The 25,221-nt window shown below is 43.3% G+C and overlaps 3 protein-coding genes across 6 annotated transcripts in view; 2 read left to right on the forward strand and 1 right to left on the reverse strand.

Annotated features, from left to right (window-relative positions):
- Positions 1 to 161: 161 nt before the first annotated feature.
- Positions 162 to 10,229, reverse strand: TADA3 (transcriptional adaptor 3). Of its 2 annotated transcripts, none has more exons than XR_006101879.1 (9): positions 9,212 to 10,029; positions 7,210 to 7,460; positions 5,913 to 6,018; positions 4,106 to 4,247; positions 3,316 to 3,419; positions 2,957 to 3,066; positions 2,621 to 2,806; positions 1,176 to 2,310; positions 162 to 721 (listed from the first exon to the last, which is right to left on the reverse strand). XR_006101879.1 is itself a non-coding variant. In XM_042448948.1 (9 exons), the coding sequence occupies exons 2-9, from the start codon at positions 9,416 to 9,418 to the stop codon at positions 2,118 to 2,120; spliced, it is 1,299 nt and encodes a 432-aa protein (XP_042304882.1). In that variant the 5' UTR covers positions 9,419 to 9,434; positions 10,061 to 10,229; the 3' UTR covers positions 162 to 2,117. The 2 variants fall into 2 exon arrangements, 1 of the variants encoding a protein (XP_042304882.1); XM_042448948.1 differs by adding an exon at positions 10,061 to 10,229 and having other exon boundaries at positions 162 to 2,310; positions 9,212 to 9,434.
- A 296-nt stretch (positions 10,230 to 10,525) lies between these two features.
- ARPC4 (actin related protein 2/3 complex subunit 4) lies at positions 10,526 to 20,277 on the forward strand. Its single transcript, XM_042448949.1, has 6 exons — positions 10,526 to 10,674; positions 12,916 to 13,034; positions 17,472 to 17,583; positions 17,680 to 17,775; positions 18,452 to 18,622; positions 19,398 to 20,277. The coding sequence occupies exons 1-6, from the start codon at positions 10,672 to 10,674 to the stop codon at positions 19,401 to 19,403; spliced, it is 507 nt and encodes a 168-aa protein (XP_042304883.1). The 5' UTR covers positions 10,526 to 10,671; the 3' UTR covers positions 19,404 to 20,277.
- A 2,547-nt stretch (positions 20,278 to 22,824) lies between these two features.
- Positions 22,825 to 25,221, forward strand: part of TTLL3 (tubulin tyrosine ligase like 3) — a 53,614-nt gene continuing 51,217 nt past the window's right edge. The window contains exon 1 of one of the 3 annotated variants that reach the window (XM_042448943.1): positions 22,825 to 23,004. The gene's annotated coding sequence lies outside the window, so the exon portion shown is untranslated. Of the gene's footprint in view, positions 23,005 to 24,378; positions 24,506 to 24,994; positions 25,111 to 25,221 lie in introns of those variants that run through there. The other 2 variants (XM_042448942.1, XM_042448941.1) reach the window with 2 other exon arrangements.

The following is a 25,221-nucleotide window of genomic DNA, read 5'->3' on the forward strand; positions in this document are numbered from 1 at the left end:
CAATCCCTAGATTCAAATTAGCTGTAGCAAAGGGAGGGCAATCTGAGCATATTTAGAGACAGCCTGCTATTAAACTACCCATTTTAACACCCTTTTGCACCCTTCCCATAGTGTTTACAAAGATACCCCACACACACAAACACACAACCATTACTATCAGCTATTCCTGTAGTCATGGGTTTATTGACACTTTGGGAAGAATTGCAGTGAGGCAATATGTTGACACAAATTTGCAACAGCCCACAGCATGTGAAGAACTCATTTGATTCTTCCTTCCAAGTTCACCTTCCTCCTAGCTTTTCCCTTCCCATTCTATTTTCCAGCTGTTTTCAAAGACACTATGTCATGCAGAAACCTAATGAGGTTCAAAATGTTCCCAAGCAGATATAGCAGGGCACCCCTGAAACTTTTTGAGGGAGAAGAAAGGATCCCAAACGGAGGCTTCAGTAAAGCCAGTGTATATTGCTGTGTGAGTATAATCAAGCCTTCAGGAGATTGTGAAGGTGGGTGGAGACTATAAATGCAGAAGCTAATGTGTCACCAAGATGAAGGCAACATCCATACTGAATTGGTCCTACCACCTTGTTGTAACTTGCTGCAGAATCTGTAATGACCAGTCATGGTCAAGGATCTTTTTGCAACAGTGTGCTTTGACCAGCTACAAGATGTGACCCTCCACGTGTTGTTGGATCTCAGCGCACATCAGCCCTAGGCAGCATACCTAAGAGTGAGGGACAACAGAAAATGCAGTTTAATAATATCTGGAGGGCCACACCTTCTCCAGCACTAGACCACAGCCAATGGCACAAAGGGATCCCAATCTCAAGGCAAGTAGGTGAAACTAAACCAGGCATAGGAGAGGAGACAGGCTCCCTAATTATCTTGCCCCTGCTTGTGTGTCCTAGTGTTCACCCACACAGCCCTCTATCAGTTCTTTATAGATCTTGGCCAGATATATAGTTGGCAGGATTGATACTCATTTTGACAGGTTCCTCCCACACACAGCTTGCCGGGAACGGCCTTGGGCTACTCAGCCAATTTGTTTTGGGCTGTTCATTTTCTCTATGTTACATATTTAAGGATCTGCTATTTTGCTTCTTCCCAGTTCACCACCTGAGGTCACTCAGTCCCAAATGTCAGGAAATCCCTCCCCCCTGTTGCCCACTCCTTTGTACCTGTAGTTCTTCATGTTCTTCTCAGCTTGATCCTTTTGCCTCAAGAACAGAATGACACTTCTATGCTCAGTCGCCACAAGAAGCCAAACCCCTTCATATGTACTTGAGATAGGTAAGCAGAAAGGAAAATGTGTGACCCACAGGATGAGCAAAACAGGAAATATGGTGAATTGTTAGAGCTGCCTGACTCAGAAACACCTTCGCAGAATGCAGATGTCCATATCCTCAGCTCTGCACAGACCATCACTGCATTTTACCCATCAGCAATAAAGAGTTCAACTGAGACTTGCCAAGAGAAACAATTCCCTCTACTGTTCAAAGCTGACTACTGCAGGCATCAGTTTACACTGCCTATGAAATAGGGCAAGTACCCTTATTTTGGGCCTTCACTAGCCATTTTAATGCAGGCCTAGACCCAAGGTTTTGTGAATTAGGATATACCCTGGTGCTGCAAAGGGTCAATAAACTGCTCCCAAATGTTTTTCATTCAGGCGCTTGGGGAATTTTGCTCCCACACAGGACATTCATTGTGCTTGTAACATCTCCAATTATTCACAGAAAGCATGGCAGAAAAAAAAAACATTTTTCTGAAAAGGGAAACGATAATCCAAGGCAGTCTCTTAAGATCCCTTCCCATTTTATGGACTCGCCTTGGAAGCCAATAAATGAGATGTAAAACCCCATGTAGAGTTTGTCCTGCACAAAAAAATGGCTCTACAAAAGTCAAAGATGGGACCACCACCTTTCAGTGTTCCAGGCTTCCATCTCACAGCCCTCTGAGCTGTCAAAGCCTGTCTGGATCCTTGGCTACAACATGGCCAAAAGAGGATGCTGGTAAGCCAACACAGGGAGCTTCTGAAGTCTGTGTTTGAAGCCAGCACCTCCCATACTGTGATTCAAATGGAGTAGCTTGACCAAGAGTCCAGGGTCCAAATGGCAGCATTAACCATCTAGTAGTTTCAGGATGCTTTCACGTTCCTTGAGGCTCTTCCAGGCCTGGTCTTTCTCCTTCTTGGTTGGGGTGCGCTTCTTCTGGCGTGCTGCCATTATCTTGCGGAAGGCATCCATGACTTCATTGTCTGCCATGCGCACGCGCTGCCGCAGCTCCTGTCGATGCATCTCCTCCTTGGCCAACCTGGGAGGACAACAGAACAGAAATGGGGGCTTCCACATAAGTGTGGTGCCCACCTCTTCTGGCTAACCCTTCATCCACTTATACCTGGCTCCAGTTTAAAGTCCCCAAGAAGATGAAGACAGTAAAAATGCAATTATCTCCAGGACCATGAAAGCAAAGGAATGGGGTGACCAAAGACTGAAAGAGTTGTTTTCGGGCTACAGCTCCTCCAATTCCCCTTAGAATTACCATGGAGGATCCTAGGAAGTAGCAGTCCAAAAACAACATTTTCAAGCAATGGGAGCTACTAGATCTTCCTCATGCATCTCACCTGAGGAGCTCAACTTTTTTGGTTCGATTGTGTGTGCTCAGGGCTTTGAGTTCAGCCTGCCTCTTTCGCAGCTCAGCTAATACTTCATCCTCTGAGTCCTCTGCAGGTCGGTCCTCTGACTCCAACAGACCTTGGGCTATCAGCTCTTCTTTGATGCGGCCTTCCAGAGATTTCGTGTGGGGTACACTGCAGGGGAGAAACAAGAGAAACGGCATTGCTGTGAAACAAAGTATCATGCATGCTCAGTGTTGTCCCCCTGAAAGACATCATGTGGGGAAAAGTGGGACAGCTTTTTAAAAATTAAATACTCCCATAGAAAGCTGTATTAACACTTACCTAAAGGGCTTGTTCTGGCTACGGGGGGAAGTACTAGCACCATCAGTTGCAGAATCCTTCCCAGCTATTTCAGGAATAGGGGAATCTTCAACAGGGGAGATGATATTCTCCTATATAGAGATTGAGAGAAAAGATACTAAGAGCAGGGATAGGGAACCTAGTTCCAAACAGATATTTGGATGTGGTCCCAGCCATTATAGCAAAAAGGCAAGAATTTTGGGAGTTGTAGTCCAAAACATCTGGAGGGCACCAGACTGTTTACTCTGGTCTAGGAAGTCTGAACTTTTGAGCCCCAGCCTGCTGGAAATCAAGTCATATTGGAGCTAATGAAAAGCCAGCTCTGGACCTCTGTTGCTTACTTCTACCAATGCTTGTAAGAGGCGTTGGGTCAGAGGTCCAAAGGGGCAGCCATCCTCAGGCTGTTCATGCTGGGATTCCGACTTCTTCAGCAAAGCATCAACATCTGGAGAAGAGGGAACAAAGTGATAAGCTGGATGGATTAGTGTTACATGAAAAACATGAGGTCATTATACAGAAGACCAGGTATACATGCAATGAACATTTCAGAGTGAAAATTGGGATTTGTATCATGCCAACGCAAGGTGGAAGAAAATAAAGTCCATAGCACATCATAAAACAAACATAGAAAAATTAACCTTTTACTGGATTATGTCAGAAAAGATTGTTTTCACTTCCAACCAAGCAGCACAAACATATGGTCCTCCAGATGTCACTGGGCTGCAATTCACATACTCTCTCACTATTACCTATACTAGCAAGGGTTGATGAGAGTTACATTCCAACAACATCTGGAGAGTCTTATTTTCCATCTCCATTTTAATCAACTGTCAGATAAACTAGTTCTCAAGTCCTAAAACTTTTGGCCACTAAAAACCTTAACTGAATAGCAAATGTGGGGCCTGAGTGATATAAAGTAGAATTGAGCAACTCTATATTGTTGGACTTCAATGCCACCAACAGAGTCAATGGTGATGGGAGTTGACAAGTTCAGAAACATTTCAGAAGCCAAAATTGTCTATTCTTGACATAAAGCATGTACTGGAGTGCTGATTTCCAGACCATTCCAGAGAAGATGATATTTTAGATCTGTTCACTTTGAATGAGATCCCATAGAGAAGCTCAAGCTACCTTTAGTGTCCAGTTCAGTCAGTGGTCCCAAGATGCCCTTTTTCTTGTCAGCAGCAGCTGCAGCCCGAGCCCCATCCTTCTGTTCTTCTAGCATGTCTTCCTGGGCCCAACGCTGAGAGTAATGCTTCCCCAGAGGTGGGATCTACAAAGGATGGACACAACACATTAACAAGAACCAGCTCAAGAGGATTAAAGGGAAAGCATCCCAGCAATAAATAAATAATCATGGCTTCACTTTTGTCAGTGTTGCACCTCAAGATCCAGATGCAGCGTGACTCCCTCCAGCCTAACTCCACTGTTTCTCCCCCTATTCAACTACAGCCTCTCCCACAATACTGCCTCTGTTTCAAATGATTACAACTAAGGATGGCAACATCTGTTATGGTTGCTTTCATCCACATCTGATGTACAAGACCTCATTCTAAGTCTCATTTAATTATTCATTCAACAAGATTCCCCCATTTGCACAAATGAAAGTCAAATTGCTTGTACTCAGTAATACAGGACTAGCACAACTGAATGCCAAAGAATTCAAACCAGGCTTTCAAGAATTAAGAATCCAAGGCACTGGGCATAAATGGACAAATGTGTTAGGTCTGGTTTCTCCAGTATAAATGATTAAAATGATTTGACTTTCAAAGCCCTCCATGGATTGGCCCCTCCTTACTTATCTGACCTTCATTCTCCTTACACTCGCACCCTCCGCTCTGGTAGTCAAGGTCTCCTGTCACAGTGTAGGATTACCACTGCCCCCTCCTGAATTCATCCCTTCTTGCTTGCTGCCCCTTACTCCTGGAACCTTCTTCCCCCACATGCACACCTCATCACTTCTCTACCCAGTTTCAAAACTGAATTAAAGACTATATTGTTTAGAGAAGCATTCCCAGAGGTGAGCCCCTCTCTGACCCAGGAAGCCTCCTTTTAACCATCCATCAAGAAGCCAAGCCCTTCCTCCAGTCCATCTGCCTTGGTCCAGGTCTCGGAGGTGGAGAAGAACTGCTGGACCTGATCCTATTCCGCACCACCACTCCCTTCTCCTTTTGTGTCGTGTCTTCTTAGATTGTAAGCCTGAGGGCAGGGAACCGTCTGACTGAAAGATTGTATGTACAGTGCTGTGTAAATTTACAGCGCTTTATAAATAAAGGTTAATAATAATAATAATTAAAAGCTCAGTTTCTCTTCATCCATATGAAGAAATAAACTCCTACTGAAAATGAACCAAATCACAATCCAGTCACTCTTCTGCCTGATCTAACCTACTGTATATACTCATGTATAATTCTAGAAATTTAGGTCAAAAATTGACTCCAAAACATTGAGTCAACTTATCCATGGGTCAGTATATGAATTGTACTTTTGTATTCCTAAGGGACTTCAGATGTTATCTCCTGGACTTGGGAATGCTTTGTTCCCAGTGCCATATGGCCAGGAGGAGGGAACTGCTTGCATAGATATCCTGCCCATAGAACAACAGAACACTACCTTGAAAAAATGCAGGCTTGTGATTAACACTGTCAGTTTATAATTATGTTTTCTACCGTGTGCTTTTGAATACTTTTGATTGATGAAGAAGCCAGTGGAGCTCTGAAATTTTGTATTTTGTGCATTTTGATTTTCATGATAAAGGTATCACTATTTTGTGGATTTTGGATATTATTGTACTTTGTTATTTGGCAACATGGCTATCCTTCAATATGATCACTGGTGAAACAGTTTGACAAAAGGCCTACATAGTGGAAGGCAAGATGAACCAGCCTAGAACTGGCTGGCAGTCTGAACATAGTGCTTTTACCAACTCCATATATACCTTGTAGTGTTCAGCTTCATCTTCAGGAGGCTTGAGGAGCTCTTCTAAGGTACGCACCTCTTCATTGGTAAGGTCAGCACAATATGGCTCCACTGAGGCCCAGAATCTGCACACAAAGAGGAGAACATAAACACTGAGAAGCAAGCAAAGGTTCAGGCTAGGGTTTTGTTTTTTTGTTTGTTTGTTTTTTTGAGGCAGGGAGTAGGAAAATGCCAGCACTTCACAGCTTAAATTTGATAAGGTGTAGATGGTACCCCAATAAGTCATGGGGAAAGGAAGACAGCTCTGATACTGCACTAACACGAGCCCTACCCAAACCATCTCCCCCTTCATACAAATTTGACTTCTTCTCCCTTCATTCATAGTCATCATGGCCAACAGATACTGTAGCTGAAGATTATGGGCGCTTTAGTCCAAACTACCTGGAAGATACCAGACCAGGGAAGGTTGACAGACACAAACAGTAACATCAGCTTCTTTAGTATAATTCAGAAGCCAGCACATTGTTTGGACCAGCAGAGGGAAACCTTTAACCCTCAAAGATGTTTTGGATTTTAGCTTCCAGAAGCTTCAGCAAAGTGTGCCAAATAGCAGATTATGGAAATTTTAGTTCAAAATGCAAGTGTCAAAAGTTTCCCACCTCTGGTGGACAGTACAAAAAAGACTTATTCTGAACAGTAATACAACTGTCACTTTGAGCACACAAGCAGGATCAGGTTTAAGGAAGGTATGGGACAGCATCCTTCTGCCTTTCTCTGCTGTGTTTTTGCATGACTGCCTAGATGAGCTCACTGTACACATTCCAATTAAGTATTAGGACACAAGACAAAATTGTGTCAGTTTCCAGATGTTGTTGGAATGCAACTGTGAGCTTTACTTTACCATGAGACAACAGAAATTAAGATGTGTTAGAGTGAAGTAATTGTCCATATATAGAAGTCCCCAGTAGTGTACACAGATTGTGAGCTGGCCAGGATATTAAAACCATTTTTCATATCAGAAACAGTAATATGAGGGACAGTAAGAATAGTCTAACTGACTAGACTGTAAAGCAGGGTTGGATAATCGTCTTTGTCATGAGGAGCATTCCTAGGAGCCTCCTGGATGGCAGTGGCAAGGCTTTCTCACCAGTTCATCACACAATGCACTTTGTTCAGACTTCCTCAAGAAGTCTGAACTGATCACATGGAGAGGGTTTTAAAATTTATACCAACAAACACATGAAATTAGGCTGAGGAAAACATGCATACAATGGCAACAACATAAATAGGATGATAAAAATCCTTCTCTTACATACCTATTAGGTGCATCATTTTTGGGAACACGAGGCACATCAATTGGGTCATCTGGGAATTCATACTCTTGGATTTTAGGTTGTAGGTTCTTGGATTTGGGCCGTCCAGGGCCCTGTCCTGTGCTGTGGCCTCCTTTCCCTTCTAGCTTCTGCTTTTTGGGTTTTCCATGTTTGATAGGTGTGCCCACCTCATGCTCCTTGCCCAGCTTCAAAAATCGCCTGTCCCCTTTCTTGTCTTGCCAGTCTGTCAGGATCTAAATAAAATAAAAGCAGTACCACAGAAATTTGGTTAAAAAGCAAGCCAGATCACAGTAGAGCTTTAGGAAGTAATTTTGGAGTAAAACTCCCAGAATTCCCCAGGCACCGCACCACAATCCCTGGCCATGTTGGTTGGGGGGGGGGATTTAGGCAGCTGTTGCCTTCAAAAGTAACTTTTTGGGCCTTTGAATTGCCCCATTTCCTCTGCTCCGGTGACTCCTGTGCTGTATTATTCTCTTAACAGCACAATATGCTCAAGAGGAAGTTAAAATGTTAGGATACTGAAAGAGGTTTTCCAAGAGAAGGGTAATCCCGTAACTGATAACACCACACATTTAGACTGCAGTGCAATTTGCACATTTCCGTGGCCCTCTTCAGAGACAAAGGTATACTGTGGAGTAAGGGAAAGGACATAAGAGCATGTGGGAAAGACTTTTGTGTTGCTGGTTCAAGGTGCTTCCACTTCTAACATTTGGGAAAAATCTCTTTCCCTCTGTTGGCAGGGAGAGCTCATGAAATAGAAGCATGAAGGGGCCCGCTCCTAAGAAAGTATGAGGGTTCTTGTGTGGGTGCATTAGGGCTTAGTACTTTTATTTAAGCTATGTTTTTGAATACAGCTTTGAAGGGGCATAGCACAAATGTTAAATCAGGGTTAAGGAACTTTATGTTCAGACATTTCAAACATCAGCTCCTAAAAGCCCCAGCCAGCACAGCAAATGATAGGGGAATGTGGGAGATGTAGTTGAAAACACTGAGGGCAACAGGGTTCTTAAAGTTGGTTTTAAAAAACAGAGTAATGAATCAGAAAGTTACTGTCTTAAATCTCACTTCTGCCATGACACACTACATGGCTTTACATTGTCACTATCCCTCAGTTTCTACCTCTCCCCGGACCCCAAAATACAGGGGGAAATAATACTGGTTTATTTTACAGCATGTTGTAAAGATTACTCATAATGTACATGAAGTGCTCTGAACAACTGAAACACTATATACAGTACTAAAAATACTAAAAATCATGAGAATGATCATTCTGGCACAGCAGGAATGGTATCAGTTAGGTTCCTCACTCTTACAGCCTATCTCTGTCCCCCTGGGAACCTTGCATGATTTAATTCCTCTGGCTACATGTCCTGCACTGGTGGAAAAGGCAGAGTTTTCTAGCTGCATCTGTTAAAGTTAGGAATAAGGGTATTATTATGGTACAAGGATACACTAACTCCAGCCATAGACTTTTTGCTTAGGTTAATATACTTGATGCCTTAAAGCGTTCTCAAGGCTTGCATATTTACATCACTGTATCATCCAGCTCAGATACCCCTTGAATCTTATATGACCAAATTATAAGAAATGGTTCAGTGTCTCAGGAGTCACTCTGACTGAGCCAATTCCTCCAATATGGTGCATATAGATGTGTTGTACTACAGCTCCCCAAACCCCAGTCAATATGAACATGATGGTAGGTCTGACCAAGATTTGGGGAGCACTGAAGTAGCACATTGGTACAACTGAAGCATCACAACCACAATAATGAATTACTGGGGAATGGCTGAAGTCAGATACACACTTTCAGATCCTGACAGCCTCCCTTGTTGACAAAGGTGAGCCATGGGACCACTGGGGCTATGTGAGCCACACATAATAACGCTTGTACATTTGCCTTGCTTTTTAAAGAAAAGCACAAATAGTATTAAGGTTACGCTGCAACCATTCCCAGTCTAAGGGCTTTAGACTCGTCTCGCCTGACCTGTGTCTCCGTCTCCAGCACTCGAAGCCGGCGGCTCGCAGAGGACAGCAGCGTCTCGAGCTCCAGCTGCAGGGTGTCCAGCTCTTCAATGCCGATGCCATCGTCTTCAGAACGGGCCAAGACAGCCGTGTAGCGGGGGCACACTTTGAGATGGTCCACGGACTTAAAGTCATGGAACTGAAGGGGGCAGTCTTTGAGCTCAGACATGATGCCGCTGCCGGTCTTGCGAAGAGCAAAGGCCACACAAGTGCAAGGGATGCAGAAGGACCAGGATGCCCCGATGGGGATAAAGGCAGAGCGGATAAAATGACAGCGAGGCACGAAGGGACAGGGATTGAAGTGGGGCAAGAAAAAGGAAGGCAGGGACCCAGGAGACGCTCACAGAGGCACTAATGCTGACAGCTACCCAGAGTCAAGAGATGCACAGAAACAAGAGCTCTCCCATCAGATATAATCAATGGTAGAGTATAAATTATGCTAGATCTACCAGTGTGGCATAAATCACACCAGATACAGACCAATTACATTATATTATACCAGACATAAAGGTAGAAGCGAAGGACAGCAGAGGGATGCAGGAGGGGGAGAATGGAGAGAAGCCCCACTTTGGTTGGGTTTTGCAGCAGGGAAAGCAAGGGCAGAGGAGGAGGAGGAGGGCGGCTCTCGAAGGAGGCACTGAGGGGGAAACAGAGGGAGCAGCGACAGAGGAAGTGAAAGGACCAGGCAGAGAGAAGGCGATGAATGGAAGGCAGGGAAGGAAGGAAGGAAAGGACAGGGAGCTTGGAAAGAAGAGGGGCAATTTATGGGAACGGCTTCCGGTTTCAAGAACTACTTCCGGGTCATACTCACTGTGAGACCGTAGGGTTGAGGATGGGGCAACGAAGATCCGCCGTGCAGAACGATAGAAAAAAGAGTTCTACTTCCGCTTTTCCACTCTCCCACTTCCGGTTCCCCGAGGAACGCCTTCTGATTGGCCCTTCCTTTTAGCTATTGCCCCGCCTGCTCGCCAGAATCAAGTTTTATTCCCCTTCCTTCCTTCCTGCTCCTTTTCCCTCCTCCTTGGCCACGCCCACCCACTCACCCCTTCTCTCCTTGGCCACGCCCACTCGCTTTCTCGTTTCCAAATATGGAGGTTAAGGCCCTATTTTGGGTTATACCAACTGACAGGGGGGACGAAAAAGGGGGGTGGATTGAAAGGAAAGGGAACGGAGGGTGTTAAAAGCGAGGACCTACCCCCGTATTCCGTGTAATGTCTGGGAGGTCTCTAACTCCTCGTCCCAGGAAGTGAAGGACAGGATTTAAGGGAGAGAAGGCGGGCAACCCCCCGCTCCTGAGGCGTTTTGGTTTGGTCCAGGTTTTCCGGAAGTGGAGGATCTTTTTTTCCTTGGGGGCGGGGGTCGCTTCCGTTTCCGGGACCAAGCGCTGAGGCTGTGGCTGCTGCTGCTGTTGCCTTTGCTGCAATGGTGAGGAAATGAGAGGCTGCCTTTGCGGAGGGCGCTGAGCCTGGAGGGTTTCAGGGAGACGAAGGGCTCTCAGCAACAGGAGGAGGAGGTTCCGCGGGGGAGGATGGAGGCTGCGGTTGGGAGCGGTGCGTGGGATGGTTGCCCAGGGCGCGGTTCTCCTTCAGACCGATGTAAGGGTGCCTTTGCACCAGTGGTCCCCACATCGTGCCCTTTTAAGGGAGTTTGGACTTCAGTCCCCAGAATCCCAGGCTATTGGCCGCCATGGCTGAGGCTTCTGGGAGATGAAGTCCAAAGTCTTTTAAAAGGGGCACTGTTTGGGGACCACTGCTCTATGCTGTCGGGATAATGCCAGTGTTGACAACACTTCTAAGGGCTGTGGCTCCATCCTATGGAAGGAAGCCTGGGGTTTCTATTTTGACAAAGAGCTAACTCTCCACATGACCGCACTACACTCTTATGATAGAATCATAGCACTAGAAGAGACCCCAAGAAGGGCCATCCAGTCCAACCCCATTCTGCCATGCAGGAACTCTCAATCAAAGCATCCCCTGCAACGGATGGCCATCCAGCCTCTGCTTAAAGACCTCCAAGGAAGGAGACTCCACCACTCTCTGAGGGAGTGTCTTCCACTGTCAAACAGCCCTTACTGTCAGGAGGTTCCTTATAGTGCTGCTATTCCACTTCGACTGCTCTGGCTGCCTCCTGTTGCATTCTGGGTTTTGTAGTTCTCTCTGGCTGAATATTCTTAATGCCCCTCCCTAAACTTCAAATCCCAGACTGCAACAGGAAACAGACAGAGCAGTTATAGTGGAATAGCAGCACTATAAGAATGCAGTGTGGTAGTCTAGCCCCACTGTACAAATAAAAAGTTAAGACAGTTATAAATTAAAATAGTAATGTGTTAAAAATACAAACCCATAAAATTGATATAGCTGAGCATTAAAAAGCTAGTAAAGCAGTATGACCCCTCTTTAAGGGCTGTCGCTCCATCCTATGGAAGCCTGAGATTTGTAGTTTCACAAAGAGTTAATCCACACTGAAGGACAAATGCGATTTTGACAGCACCTTAAGTGCTGTAGCTCCGTCCTGTGGAAGCCTGGGGGCTGTAGTTTTACAGGGTCTTTAGCCTTGTCTGCCAAAGAGCGCTGGTGGTGCCTCACCAAACTACAAATTCCAGGATTCTGGGTGCATCTACAGTGTAGAAATAGTGCAATTTGGCCCATTTGCAGTGCTCTAATGCCATCCTGTGGAATTCTGGGAGTTGTAGTTTTAAGATGTCTGTAGCCATCTCTGCCAAAGAGTGGTTCCTCGTGAAACAACAAATCTCAGGATTCTGGGTGCATCTACCTTGTAGAAATAATGCAGTTTGCCTCCACTTTGTAGCTCCATCCTATAGAATCCTGGGATTGGTAGTGTGATAAGGCCCTTTGCTTTCTTTATCAAAGAGGCTATAGAGAGTGGTGGTACATCACAAAGTCACAGATCCCAGGATCCTGGATGCCTCTATGCTGTAGAAATAATGCAGTTTAACCCCACTTGAAAGGCTGTAACACCATCCTAAGGACCTTATCAACTCAAGAGTGCTGGTGGTGCCTCACCAAACTGTGAATCCCAGGATTCTGTAGGATAGAGCCATGGCAGTTAAAAGTGGCATCATACTGCATTCTTTCTACAGTGTATACTGCATGCACTTCAGTCTTTTTGCTCCAGAACAGGGATGAATGTTTTAGTCTGTTCCTGCATAAAAATCCCATAGCAGCTCAGACTGAAAGGTGTGTCTACATTGTAGAAATAATGTGGTTTACGTGCTCTAGTGCCATCCTGTGGAATCCTGGGACTTGTAGTTTCACATGTCCTTCAGCCTTCTCTGCCAAAGAGTGCTGGCGCCTCACCAGACTACAAATCCCAGAATTCTGAGTGCTTCTGCACTGAAGAAATAATTCTACTTGACCCCACTTTAAGGCCTGTAGCTCCATCCTGTGGAATCCTGGGATTTGTAGTTTCGTAAGGTCTTTAGTCTTCTTTGCCAAAGAGTGCTGTGGGCCTCACCAAACTACAAAACCCAGGATTCTGTAGGATGGAGCCATGGCAGCTGAAGTGGAATCAAACTGCATTATTTTTAAAATGTAGACGAACCCATAGGTGGGAGGATGTGTGCTGAGTCCCCTCTAGAGAGAGTGTTGTCACGGGGACCAAAAGGGGAACTGACAATGCCTGATGTTTTTGCCTCCTTCCTTACAGACCGCCACCCTCCGTCCCTATCTCAATGCTGTGCGTGCTACCCTGCAGGCGGCCATGTGCCTGGAGAACTTCTCATCCCAGGTGGTGGAGCGGCACAACAAGCCTGAGGTGGAAGTCAGGTGTGTGGGGGCTAAAGAAGAATGAAGCTGCATTTACACTGCAGAATTAATGCAGATTGCCATTGCTTTAACTGCCTTGGGTTAGAGCTGTGGTATTATGGGATTTGCCTTTTTTCCCCCTTTTTTTTCTTTTCTTTTTGCAATATTTAGCCTTCTCTGTCAGACAGTTTTGGTGCCATAACAAACTACAATTCCCAGGATTCCATATGATGAATCCATGAGAGTTAAAGCAGTGTTAACTCTGCAGTATGGCAGAGAGGGAAGCTTTTATTTATTTATTTATTTATTTTTGTAGCCTTGTCCATTCTTCACTGTTTTATTTTTTCTCAAATGATTTAGTTAATTAATAGTTAGTTAATGTCTCCCGACCTATGTGTTTACAACTTCCCAAAGCTCCTATCATTGACAGAGGGCTTTTGAGGATAGAAATCCAGCAACATTTAGGGACCAGCAAAGTTGAAAAACGTTGCTCCAAACAAATCCTTTGAAAAACATTTATGTGTGCTGCTGTACTACAAAGGGGTGCTGAAAAGTTATCTGCCTGACCAAGAAGGGAATGACCAACAGACATGAAACGTATATGCTATTCCACATATTCACTCCCAAAGTCCAATACACTTGACACATTGTTTTTCAAGTTTCTTTAACCCTTCCAAAAAAATTCTTATGTCTGGTCACTGAAATGCCACTCTTGCTGCTCTCACTTCTGAATTATTTGAAAATTTCCTTCAAACTATTTGGAAACAGGAAATAGATGGAGGAAGATATGGTGAGTAGGGTGAATAGTGTATGCACTCAAACCCCAAATTCTTGAAAACATTGATTGCCTTGCTGGCCCAGTGAGTACATGCATTGTTCTGCAAAAAGAGAACAACTTTGCTTACCATTTTCCTTCAGTGCCTCCTTTAATCAGCATAGCAAATTAAAGCAGTATTCTGCACTAACTAGCCCTTCTGAAGATAATCATCAGCATTCAAGTATTTCAGCACCTATTTGGCTGACAGCTTCTGCACAGCCAACTGCTCATGATTTATAAACCCATTGCCTTCCCAGGGTATCATAGTATCTCAGCAACTGTTTTAGCTGAGATTTGCCATTCTGCCAAAATCAGATCATGAACACACTCAACTATTTCAGAAGTTGACACTATTAAAAGCCTTCCAGACCTTGCTGCATCTTTGGTCTCAAAATCTCCATGAAAGTTGACAACCCCACTTCTTCACAGTTGAATCTGAGAGGTACTTATCAGTCAATGTTTATATCATACACTTTGGAGTCTTATTCTGCAAAAAAGAAACAAAATGTTCAGCACTTGGAAAATCCACACTTTACATTGACATAGTCCTGTTAGTGATCTTGAAAAAAAAATCAGATTTTTGAGCTATGATCCTGCAAATTGGCAATTTACAATACAAAAGAACTCTCTTTCAAGCTACAGTGACAAAATTACATTCAGATTTTGGGAAGTGAGTCAGACCAAAAACTTTTCAGCACCCCCTTGTAAAATAATGGGTGGAAACCTAAAGGGCAGTTGATGGAAAAGCCCTTTAAAGATGTGAAGGAAATGCAGAAGCAGAGGCAACAGATGCAAAGAAGAGGAAGAAAATAAAAAATGAATTTCGGAAGTGGAAAATCAGTGGGTGGAATCATGGAGAGTGCATATGGAATGGCATGAAAGCAGCCATGGAGATCAGAGAAAGGAAGTACAGTATTCGTCATAACAAGCTTCAAATTGAAGTGGTACTTATGTGGTTAGGCTGATAGAGTGTGTGTGTATGTGTGTGAGAGAGACCTGTGATGCTTTTGACATTTTTTTCTCCTGTCCCAGAATTTTTGTGACAGTACAACGCCACCTCATGGCCTTGCAAAGATTTTCACTTTTAGCTCAATTTGTACGATTTCATAAGAGCTAGACTCGATTGCTACACCAGTTGCCAGTGCTGCCCAAACATTAATTGAGGATCATTAATGTATAGCTTTTTTCACACTCTTTAATCAAAATGCAACCAAGGCAGCTTTATATGTAAGGCAGCTTACATATAAACATCAAAAGCAAAACAAAGCTTGCCTGCACAGTCATAATTTGAAAAGACATGAAACAAAAGAAAGTATGCAAAGGGATCTTGTAGCACCTGTGAGACTATCAGGCTTTGCATACTGATTTGCATTTAGTTTCTTTGCATACTGATTTTCCAGACTAACATGGCTAGCTAGCTATGTCTTTGAATTTTGTCACCACAAAAAGAAAGGCTACTGAGGTGAAAAGAAGAAAAAAGCAGTTGATAGTGGTTTACTGAGGTTTTGTTTCATTTTCCTTTCCTTTATGTAAACCAGATATTATGCCACTCTGTTTTTCCAGATCAGTAGTTCTCATATAGGCCTGTAGCTACAGAACTTCTACAGTGACTTCAGGTGCACAGTGCTTTGTTTCCTCTCCATACTGATTCTTGTGGTGGCAAATGTAGAAGCAACAATCAGAATGATCAAGGAGTTAGGACAACTCCCCCATGAAGAAATGTTACAACTTCTGGGGATTCCTAGCTTTAAAAGTTTTCTCCAACCTGTTTCCTATCACAGTGTGGAATTACAACTCCATCCATCTCTCCCAGACCAGAACTCAAGGTGGTTTACAAAAAGACAGATAATTACAACAAAACACATAGTTAAATGTACAAAGTTAAGATTAGAACAGCATTCACTAGCAGAATTAAAATAATTTAAAATGTTTAAAACAAGATTGAAAACAGTGCAGCACCACAAAAAGTCCTGTTCTATTAAAAATAAATTTCCAAAGGATTGTTGGAAAAGTCTTAACCTGTTACTGAAAAGATAACAAAGAAGAAGCCATCATAGCTCCTTTGAGGGGTCCCTGTTCATGTATGTTGCTACGGTACTGATGTGCTACAGGGTACTACATTGCATAAGGTGGCATGGGTCCTGAACAGACAGGCCAAAATAAAGCTGCTTCAGATCATTTTGGAGATATGCTGTTTAAATGATGCATGTGTCCTAAGAGGTCGGATGCCACACCAAAGCCACACTAGTGATAAGGACTGCAGTGTAGCTTTGGTCCAGCTTCGGACCTCCAAAGTGACCTGAAGCAGCTTTATTTTGGCCTGTCTGTTTGGGCCCATAGTGAAAGGTAGAGTGTGGGGCATCATAAAAGCTAGCTGAGGGTGCTATCACTCTTGTCTTTTCTGTAGGCATCACTGGATACTGGACTGATCCCGTAGCACTCTATTGTCAGCAGAAAATTAATATGGGAGAGAATGAGTAGGCTCAAAATAATATCGCTCTTAGAAGTGTTACTACTTGATTTTGAAGCATTCTTGTGGTACAGCAGACCCTTGGTATCCGCTGGGGTTTGGTTCCAGGAGTTGATTTTCCTGCTTGAAATGTTCTTGAATCACCATAGCAAAGTACTTCAGTTCAACTCTGAACCAAATCAGTAATATCAAAATGCAAATATGCCTAACACACTATGATTCATGTGGGTGTGTTAACTGACTAAAAATGCACATCAGCTAGATGAGAGATTTCGTTTCTATCTTGAAAACTACTAGCTATTTTTACATAATACTGTAGGCTCTGGTTAGCCCAAAGTCTTCCAGTATGTTTCTACAGGATAAATGGGAGGTTGAAAGGTGGTGTCCGAGTCTATTTCTCCTATCACTTGGCCACACAGGAGCACTCTTGAGTTTTATGGTGGCGTGTTTCATTTGCAAATACATAAATAGAGAGATTCGTAATATATAGGCTCTTCACTGTATCCTTACTCCACCTCCCCTCGGAACAACTGTCCAATTGATGAGTTACCATACAGTACTTGCTGAAAGAGTGGGAATGTGTTGGAGGCAGTAAGTTACTTTTTCACTGTAACGCCCAGAATCCTTCCAGCAGTGTGGCTGATGACCATGCTGATTGGGCAGTTCTGGAAACTGTAGTCAAAAGGAACATTTCCAAGCTCTGATTGAAGGTAGCTTATCTACTTTGCAGTGTGTTGAGCAGTTTCCTAGTATTGCTGTACCAATGCAGCCAATTTGTGCACCTATAGCTAGAAGGTTTAAGCTTTTTCTGCAGGTAGTATTTTTGTTTTGCACCACAACTCAACAGCATGTTATCAATAAACTATCTTATTCTTTCACACACAAGTGGCTCTGTTTTATCCTTACAATCCCAGAATTTGGTTTTACAGGCACCTGTTGATCTTGCCCCCAAAGTTGTTATATTTGTTCTCAGAGCAGTAATTTTTTAATGTAAAAATGTTGGGGGCAGAGTAGGGAGAGGCCTTGAGCAGCTTACATTTGGGAGCATAAGTTCAATGGACAGGAGTGGAATTGATAACAATGGATTATGTTGTTCTGGAATCATTACGGAGCAAAGCCCAATGTGATCTTGGATCTTTGATACAGGTTTATCTGTCTCTGGGTTTTGCAGAAGCAGCAAGGAGCTACTGTTACAGCCAGTGATCATCAGCAGAAATGAGAAAGAGAAAGTCCTAATTGAGGGGTCCATCAACTCTGTGCGAGTTAGCATTGCAGTGAAGCAGGTAAGCCAAGCACAGGAGGTGGAATGCAAAATCCAGCCTAGAAGAAAGACTGATTGTTCTCCTTTTCCTCCTCGCCCCCCCCCCCCCCCCCCCCAGGCTGATGAGATTGAGAAGATCCTATGTCACAAGTTTATGCGCTTCATGATGATGAGAGCAGAGAACTTCTTCATTTTACGTCGAAAACCAGTGGAGGTGAGGACACCTTATCAGAGACAATGGCAAAATGCAAAATGCTCTTTCTTTTGTGTTTGAGATGAAACTACAGTATCTTAGCCATGCTGCTCTATATATTGCAGGTGTTGTGCTGACACATGAGATCTGTCTGATACACAAGTAATAAGCTTTCTTGTGACATAAGGTTTTCATTAGTGGTCTGTTCTCTCAGTTATTTATAGTTGATGGGTGTATTAGCTCTGTGGCTAGCTCAAGATTGCCTCAAATATCTCTGGGCCAGAACTACTACTACCATTTGATGTATTGTTGTTGTGCCTTCAAGTCATTTCTGACTTAGACTGACCTTAAGGCAACCCTGTCACAGGGTTTTCTTGGCAAGTTTTGTTCAGTTTTCTTTTGCCTTCCTGAGTCTGAGAGAGTATGACATGTCCAAGGTCAGCAAATGGGTTTTTATGGATGAGTGAAGATTCAGACTCTAGTCTCCAGAGTCAAATCACTTGACTCACTATACCATGCTTGCTGTTACTACTCCCAAACCCATCATGTATATTTGAAGATAATATCATTTGGAAGGAAAACCCCTATCATTATTTTGGTAGGTATTGATTGCCACAAATGAGGAAGATTACCTATCCATGTTGTATAGAAGGGATAATAACAGATTCTAATTTTCTGTCATTTTCTTTTGTCCCAGGGCTATGATATCAGTTTCCTGATCACAAATTTCCATACAGAGCAGATGTACAAGCACAAACTTGTGGACTTTGTCATTCATTTCATGGAAGAAATTGACAAGGAAATCAGTGAAATGAAGTTGTCTGTCAATGCTAGGGCTCGCATTGTGGCTGAAGAGTTCCTCAAGAATGTAAGTGTCTTCTGGGCACTATCAATCTGGTACTCCAATGGAATGCCAAAATGCATCAGCCAGTTGTAGAAGTTTAGCTGGCTTGTCATGAGGTTGTCACTGTCATGTTAAAAAAAAGGTGGTGATGTAATGGAGGGGGGTGAAGTGAGGATGAGAAATTACTTCCATATGAAACAAAAATTATTTAGAGACCAAGAAGAATCTTATCCAGTGTGTTGTTTGCTAAATGTTCTTAAAGCTAGCAGGCTCCTACTGTCAGTGGTCAGGAAAATCCTAGGTTTCAAACTATTTTTGACTATGAAGCTCACCGTTTTAGTCTTGAGAGAGTAATTCTTTGTTACCTTTCTTTACTGTTCAATGCCATCCCAGAAAGTGAATGTGAAGTGCTATAGAAATTATTTAGGATGTGTACATTGGGATTCATTCCAATTGAACATTCCAGTGGGAATCCAGTAAGGTACAGTTAGGATTCCATGTTCTAAGAGATGTGAACTAAATCATTTGTAAAGTACTGCCAGTTTAAGTGAAAATACAAAAACAGAAGAGGGAGGGATCGGAAAGTTTTAAGGTCATTTAAAACATGGGACTGAAATTCTAGGAGCTTTCCCTTCTAAACTTCTGCTTAGAGAATTGACCCATTCTAAAATGATATAAAACTTGCCTGTGTGTATGTGTATTGTATAGATTATTAGTGTGCTCCTCTGAAAAACAGTAATACAGCAGCTGGATTAGTTCATTTTTTTGGATTAAGTATTTTCGTTCTCTTTTCTTCCAGTTCTAGACCAAGGGCTGGAGTCCACAGCTTTGCTTTCTCATCCTCTGCACAGCCACCTTGCTGGGGCTACGGAGAAGGCCCCAGTTCGGAAGTGAGATGAGAAGCAGCCAGACCTGCGGGGGCTGTCCCAGCTAAATGTACACCATGCTCGCCAGTGTGCCCAGGGGAGGGGAGGGTGCTTTTAAAATATTTTTGGAACAAATCTGTGCTTGTTTAAGACTGTGTCGACCTGATGTCCTTTTTTTTAATCACTTGCTGTAATTTGTCTACTTGAGTCTCCTAGTGGCCAAGTCCTTGTGGGGAAGTAGAGGGAGGGATTCTTTGTTCTGCCAGTCCTCAGCAAGAGTAGTCATGAAAATTTCAGCTTAGTGCTGTACAAGCTGAAATCATCTCTGATAGCTGACAAAAAGCTGCCTTTCTTGATAATGTGGGTACAATAGCATATGAGGCTTGATTTGGACTTTAAGTGAATTGGCAGCCAGCCTTGGAGCCTTCCACACTAGAAGATCCACAGAGTGATTGCCTTGTTCCCCTTCTCTAATGGCAGACTTTGTAAATGAGCTGGCTGCTGGAGACAGCAACCCCTTTCCCCCTGTGCCAAGTCACTCATTTCTGGACAGAATGCTCTCTCCAGCCTACCTTCCCCCACTCCCACAGGGACCAGAGCATTCTGAGCACAGCACTGCCTCCTGTTCCCACCCTTTCTATCCCTTCGTACTTGTGCCAGAGGGAGCTGTGATGGTAGGGGCCAGGCCTTAGATCATCAGAATGGGACGGAGCTGGAATCTGTAACACTTGGTTCTTTTTGCAATGGCACTTGCTGTAACTTTCTTACTCTTCCCTATTATTAAAGCTTTTTTCCCCTTGCCTCCTGACAAAAGGGTGTTTGCATGATATCTCTACAATATGAGTATCCTCTTTCTTTCTTGCTATGCTGCCTGGGAAGGGCTTTCAATTTCTTACCTTATCCCAGCAATCAGAATTAATTAGTCTTCAATGGGGCCACAAAGGAGATTTTCAAAGTTTCATTCCTTCTGCATTGAACTAGAAAATAAGATGCATTCACCTACAAATGAAATCCACAGTAAATGCTTCTGTGGACTTATTCATATTCTCTTGGACATGATCCACACTCACGTTGCGTTATATAAATATGGCTCCATGCCCCCACACCAGTTCACGAGAAAGAATAACATGTTCTGTGAAGTTATGAGGATACCACCAAGTTTTCCTTTGAGAACTAGCATTTCCTGTTGTGACAATATATTCACATAGGGGAAGGTTTGCTGTTTCTGAAAGTTAATATGTACCAAAATCTATAATCCTGTTCCTACTTCACAAGAGCTCACAATGGTACAGGGTTTAGGGTGTTCAAAATGCAGTACATATGTTAAAACGAAGAAAAGTGTATATAATATGACATTTGTTTTTAAAATGCCAGCATTTCATCAGTTTCTTCATCTTACATTTTAAAATTGTCTCCTCTCTTGAATGGAAGTAGAAACTTGCTGAGAAAAAAAAGCATGACTGCCATTTCGAGTGACAAGGAACTATTATTTCCCCTTCTCATTTCAGAGTGTGTGTATAACATCACAATCCAACTTTGATGTCTTTACTCCAGCACCACTCTAGAAAGGCTCCCCCCCATTTTGATAAGTTGTAGTTTTATTTAGGCAATACCCTTTTTGAAAAAGAAGTAATCTTGATAGCTCATTTTATCCTGTTGTAGTTAGGAGACAGTTGTGCTATTAGCTATAAATTAATGCAGAGGCTAATTCTTACTGCCTGATCTGACATAATTGTAACCCAAATCTGTTCAGATGTGTACTAGCCTTTTTTCCTATACTAAGACTTTGAGGGAAAACATTAAAATTGTTCTGCTCAAGTGCATATACTATAATCTTTTTAGCAAGACTGCTGAAGAGTGCAGAAAATTGTGTTTGTTCATATTAACACCTGTTCCAGCACTTTTCATCTCCACTAGGCAAAGGTATTTCATAAAGCTAATAAGTGTCAACCATTCAAGGCCAAGCACGTAATTGAGAGACAGCATAGTATAGAGACATGAGTGTTAGGCTAGGATTTTGGGAGACGAGGGTTCAAATTCTTGATCAGCATGGACACCTAATAGGTGGCCTTGGGCAAGACACATTCACTCAGCCTCAGAGAATGGCAAAGGCAAACGCCCACTGAATTAATCTTGCCAGGAAAACATTGAGTTATGTTTGCCTTAGAGTTGCCAGAAGTCAGAAATGACTTGAAGGCACTAATTCTTAGAAGAATCTACCACTATTTGCCAGTTACTTTGAGGATTGAAATTGGGCTCAAAGGAAACATGGAAGTCTGTGGGTGGTGGCAAATGACATTGAGAAGTTCTGGTACGTTGCTATTGAGAGTGCTGCCTGTATTGCTGAAGCAAACTATGGGTAATTACCCATTTATTCACTGTATCAAAGCTGCAGAGAGGCTTTCCTGCTGCTACTGAAAATTAGTATGTACCACAATAACATAAGCAGTGGCACAATGCTTTAGATCAGGCATGGGCAGATGGTGGGCTGCATGTGGCCCTAGGCAGTTTTGCGGCAATTTTTTGCTCCAAAATAAGCAAAAATTATCTCTGTGTATGTGGGGAGATCATTTCTACTGTATTTGGAGCCCTAATGGACTGCCAGTGGTCAAAACCTTCCCCCCCTCTTTAATTGTTGCCTCAAAATGTCCAAGGAAGACCCTAAAACCTTGGCATTTCTTTTTTCAGGACAAGTTGCAGGGGGGGGGGGGGGTACAGTCCACTAAGTTGTCCTGGAGGGAAAATTTAAACCAAAGTTGCCCACCCTAGCTCTAGATGTTCTGCTTGTCTGTTTTCTCCTCCACAGTGGTCTCTGGGAATGGGGTTCTAAATAAATGAAATTAGTCTTGTACCATTGTCAAAGCAAGAGACAGAGGCTGCTGTATCTCCTAACTTCGACAGCTTCTATAGCTAATAATGGCAGTGTCTATAAGGCTCCTTACCTCATACTTCTGGCAATCAAAATGTAGAGCTAGTCTTGCTCAGTCTTCTGTAGTATTTCTAACTTGCTCAGCTGGGCCTTGAGATACTTTATGTTTTTCCTGCTGTTGGTCCGGTCCTCCCCTCCTGTGTGCAATTCAAAATTTGGACAGTACCCATTCCCCCATCAAATGTTTGAAGGAGGATAATAATAAACTTAGGTATCCTGCCATCTTTCAGCTTAATGTATCACTGGCTGGATGAGGTGAGATTCTTATCAGGATGATGCTGGAAGAATGCGACAGAAGGCTCAGCTGTGTGAAGGGATTCTGGCATCCTTTGATGTCACAGGTGAGACATCCTGAGCATTCTAGTCAGTCCCATTCAGCTGGCAATACAATGCAACTCTCTCCTTCAAGGTAGGCCTCAATTGCAGGGGGCTTGTTTGCTTCTGAACTGAAGACTTTATAACTGGGCTTCATACAGCTGGAACAAACCAAAAACAGGCTTGCCATCACTTAGATTGTTACGTCTTGGCCTGTTTACGCTTCGAGCCACAGAGCAACCATAAATGTGAATGATCCTTCAGTGGATAGGGAGACTGCGTGAGCCACACCTAAGGTAAATAAGAACCAATGTGTTTGTTGTTGCTGCTGCTGTGTGTATTCAAGTCATTTCCTACTAATGGAGACCCTAAGGCAAACCTATCATGGGGTTTTCTTGGCATGTTTTGCTCAGAGGGGATTTTACCATTTTACCAGCTCAGGCTGAGAAAGTGTGACTTGTCCAGGGTCACCCAATGGGTTTACATAGTTGAGCCGGGATTTGAACTCAGGTCTCCCAGTGTCCTAGTCCAATGCTCAAACCATTACACCACATTGGCGTCTTGCAAGGTAAATGAGAACTGGTGTGTTATTTCTATTTATTTATTAAATCAGGTATGCCTTTTGGCAAAAGCTGATGAAATTTATAAATCGCAAGAAATACATAAATCACAAGAAGCCGCATTTCCAGCAACATGAACCTCTTGCATCTAAATGCCAAGTGTTTTGTCATGTTCCGGCTGATGCTCACGATATTATAGACCTCAGATGTGACAGCATGTCTTGGTACTATCAATCACACTTCATCTCCCTCAAGGAGCCTCTTATTTAATAAATAAATTTTCCCAAAAAGGCAAGCATAGAGACAGGTAAACGTTAGGATCCCAGGTTAGGCCACAATATGTAAATTGCAGAGACTGTGGTAGTCCAAAACATCTATAAGATAAAAAATATTCTTAATCCGGAATTACCAGTAAGCGTGCAAAGGGCTCTTGTAGCACCTTGACAAAATGTAGGCTGGTGACTCCCAACATTTCTTTCTCATGTATGATTTTTAATGCATTTGCCTGATGAAGAAGCCAGTGGAGCCTCTAAAGTTTGCATCATGTCTTTCATGCATTTTGGTCGGGGAGACCAATGTCCTCCTTTTCCACGACATGCCCTACATTTCAGCCTTCTGTCCTGGAGGAATTCCAGAATGCTCTCCATTTTGAACATAGCTAAGAAGCATGAATTGATATTTGCTTTTATGTTCAAATGTCCCACATTTTACCTTGCCCTTCTTTGCAGTGATAACATCTGGTCAGCCTGCTTTTGGTCGGCCCAAGAAAGGCACCACCGTTGTGTGGATTTTGGATTTTATTTAGGGTTGCCATAATTGTCCACTAAAACCCAGGACAAAATGTAGGACAAAACCTAGACCAAACTGTAAGACAACTGCAGGACAAAACTCAGCCCAAAATGTAGGGCATTTAAGAAAAATGGAGGACATTTTGAAGTTCCTCCTGGACAGAGAGCTGGAATGGAGGAGATAGCTAGAGACTATACTTCTATTGATGCAGCCTAGAATGGCCCTGGCCTTTGCAAGAAAGGCAGGGAGGAGGGCCATATAGGCCTCCAAAGCAGCCTCCTCTTCAGCTGAACACCTGCCTGGTCGCCATGGCGACGCCAAACAGGCGCCTGGGCCTCAAGCAGCAGGAAAATGGGGCCTGACTGAGGAGGAGGAGGGAGGAGGCCCACCTTCTCTGTGGGGAGGCAGCAGCAGCAGCAGCAGCAGCAGCAGGGCAGCTGGGGAGGAGGTGGGCTGCTGCTTGAGGGGAAGGGGCTGCATGCTGGAGGAGGGGGGTTGTGCTGGAGGGAAATGCAGGGTCTTGGCTTGGCAAGCCTGGTGACTGGGTGTCCTCCTTTTCCAGGACAAGCCCTCCATTCCAGCCTTCTCTCCAGGAGGAAGTCCAAAAGGCCCTCCATTTTCAGCATGGCTAAGAAGCACTAATTTTATATTTGTATTAAGTGTGTTTAGCTTTTATTCTAGCATCACTAAGAAGCACTAATTTGTACTGATTTTAAGTGTTTCCAGGATTTATTTTCTCTCCCCAGGAGGAATTCCAAAAGGCCCTCCATTTTCAGCATGGCTAAGAAGCATGGATTTATATTAAGTGTTTTTAGCTTTTATTTTCTCTCTGGGAGGAATTGCAAAAGGTCCTCCATTTGGAGCATCACTAAGAAGCACACATTTATATTTGTATTAGTGTTTTTAGCTTTTATTTTTGTCTCTGGGAGGAATTCCAAAAGGTCCTCCATTTGAATCATCACTAGGAAGCATGGATTTATATTTATAGTAAGTGCTTTTAGGATTTATTTTCTCTCCAGGAGGATTCCAAAAGGCTATCCATTTGAAGCATCAGTAAGAAATACTAATTTATATTTATATTAAGTGTTTTCAGCTTTTATTTTTGTCTCTGGGAGGAATTCCAAAAGGTCCTCCATTTGGAGCATCATTTGGAGCATGGATTTA

The sequence above is a fragment of the Sceloporus undulatus genome, chromosome 2 (genome assembly GCF_019175285.1).
Source record: "Sceloporus undulatus isolate JIND9_A2432 ecotype Alabama chromosome 2, SceUnd_v1.1, whole genome shotgun sequence".
NCBI lineage: Eukaryota > Metazoa > Chordata > Lepidosauria > Squamata > Phrynosomatidae > Sceloporus > Sceloporus undulatus.

Bases quoted from the DNA above. Each gene is read 5' to 3' on its own strand.
- TADA3 (XM_042448948.1), bottom strand. From the start codon at position 9,418: ATGTCTGAGCTCAAAGACTGCCCCCTTCAGTTCCATGACTTTAAGTCC. The intron at 7,461-9,211 runs GTCAGGCGAGAC...TATTTTATTTAG, and splicing joins TGCTGGAGACGGAGACACAG to ATCCTGACAGACTGGCAAGA. The intron at 3,067-3,315 runs GTAAGCAACAGA...ATCTCTATATAG, and splicing joins TCTTACAAGCATTGGTAGAA to GAGAATATCATCTCCCCTGT.
- ARPC4 (XM_042448949.1), top strand. The intron at 13,035-17,471 runs GTGTGTGGGGGC...TGGGTTTTGCAG, and splicing joins AAGCCTGAGGTGGAAGTCAG to AAGCAGCAAGGAGCTACTGT. The intron at 17,776-18,451 runs GTGAGGACACCT...CTTTTGTCCCAG, and splicing joins TACGTCGAAAACCAGTGGAG to GGCTATGATATCAGTTTCCT.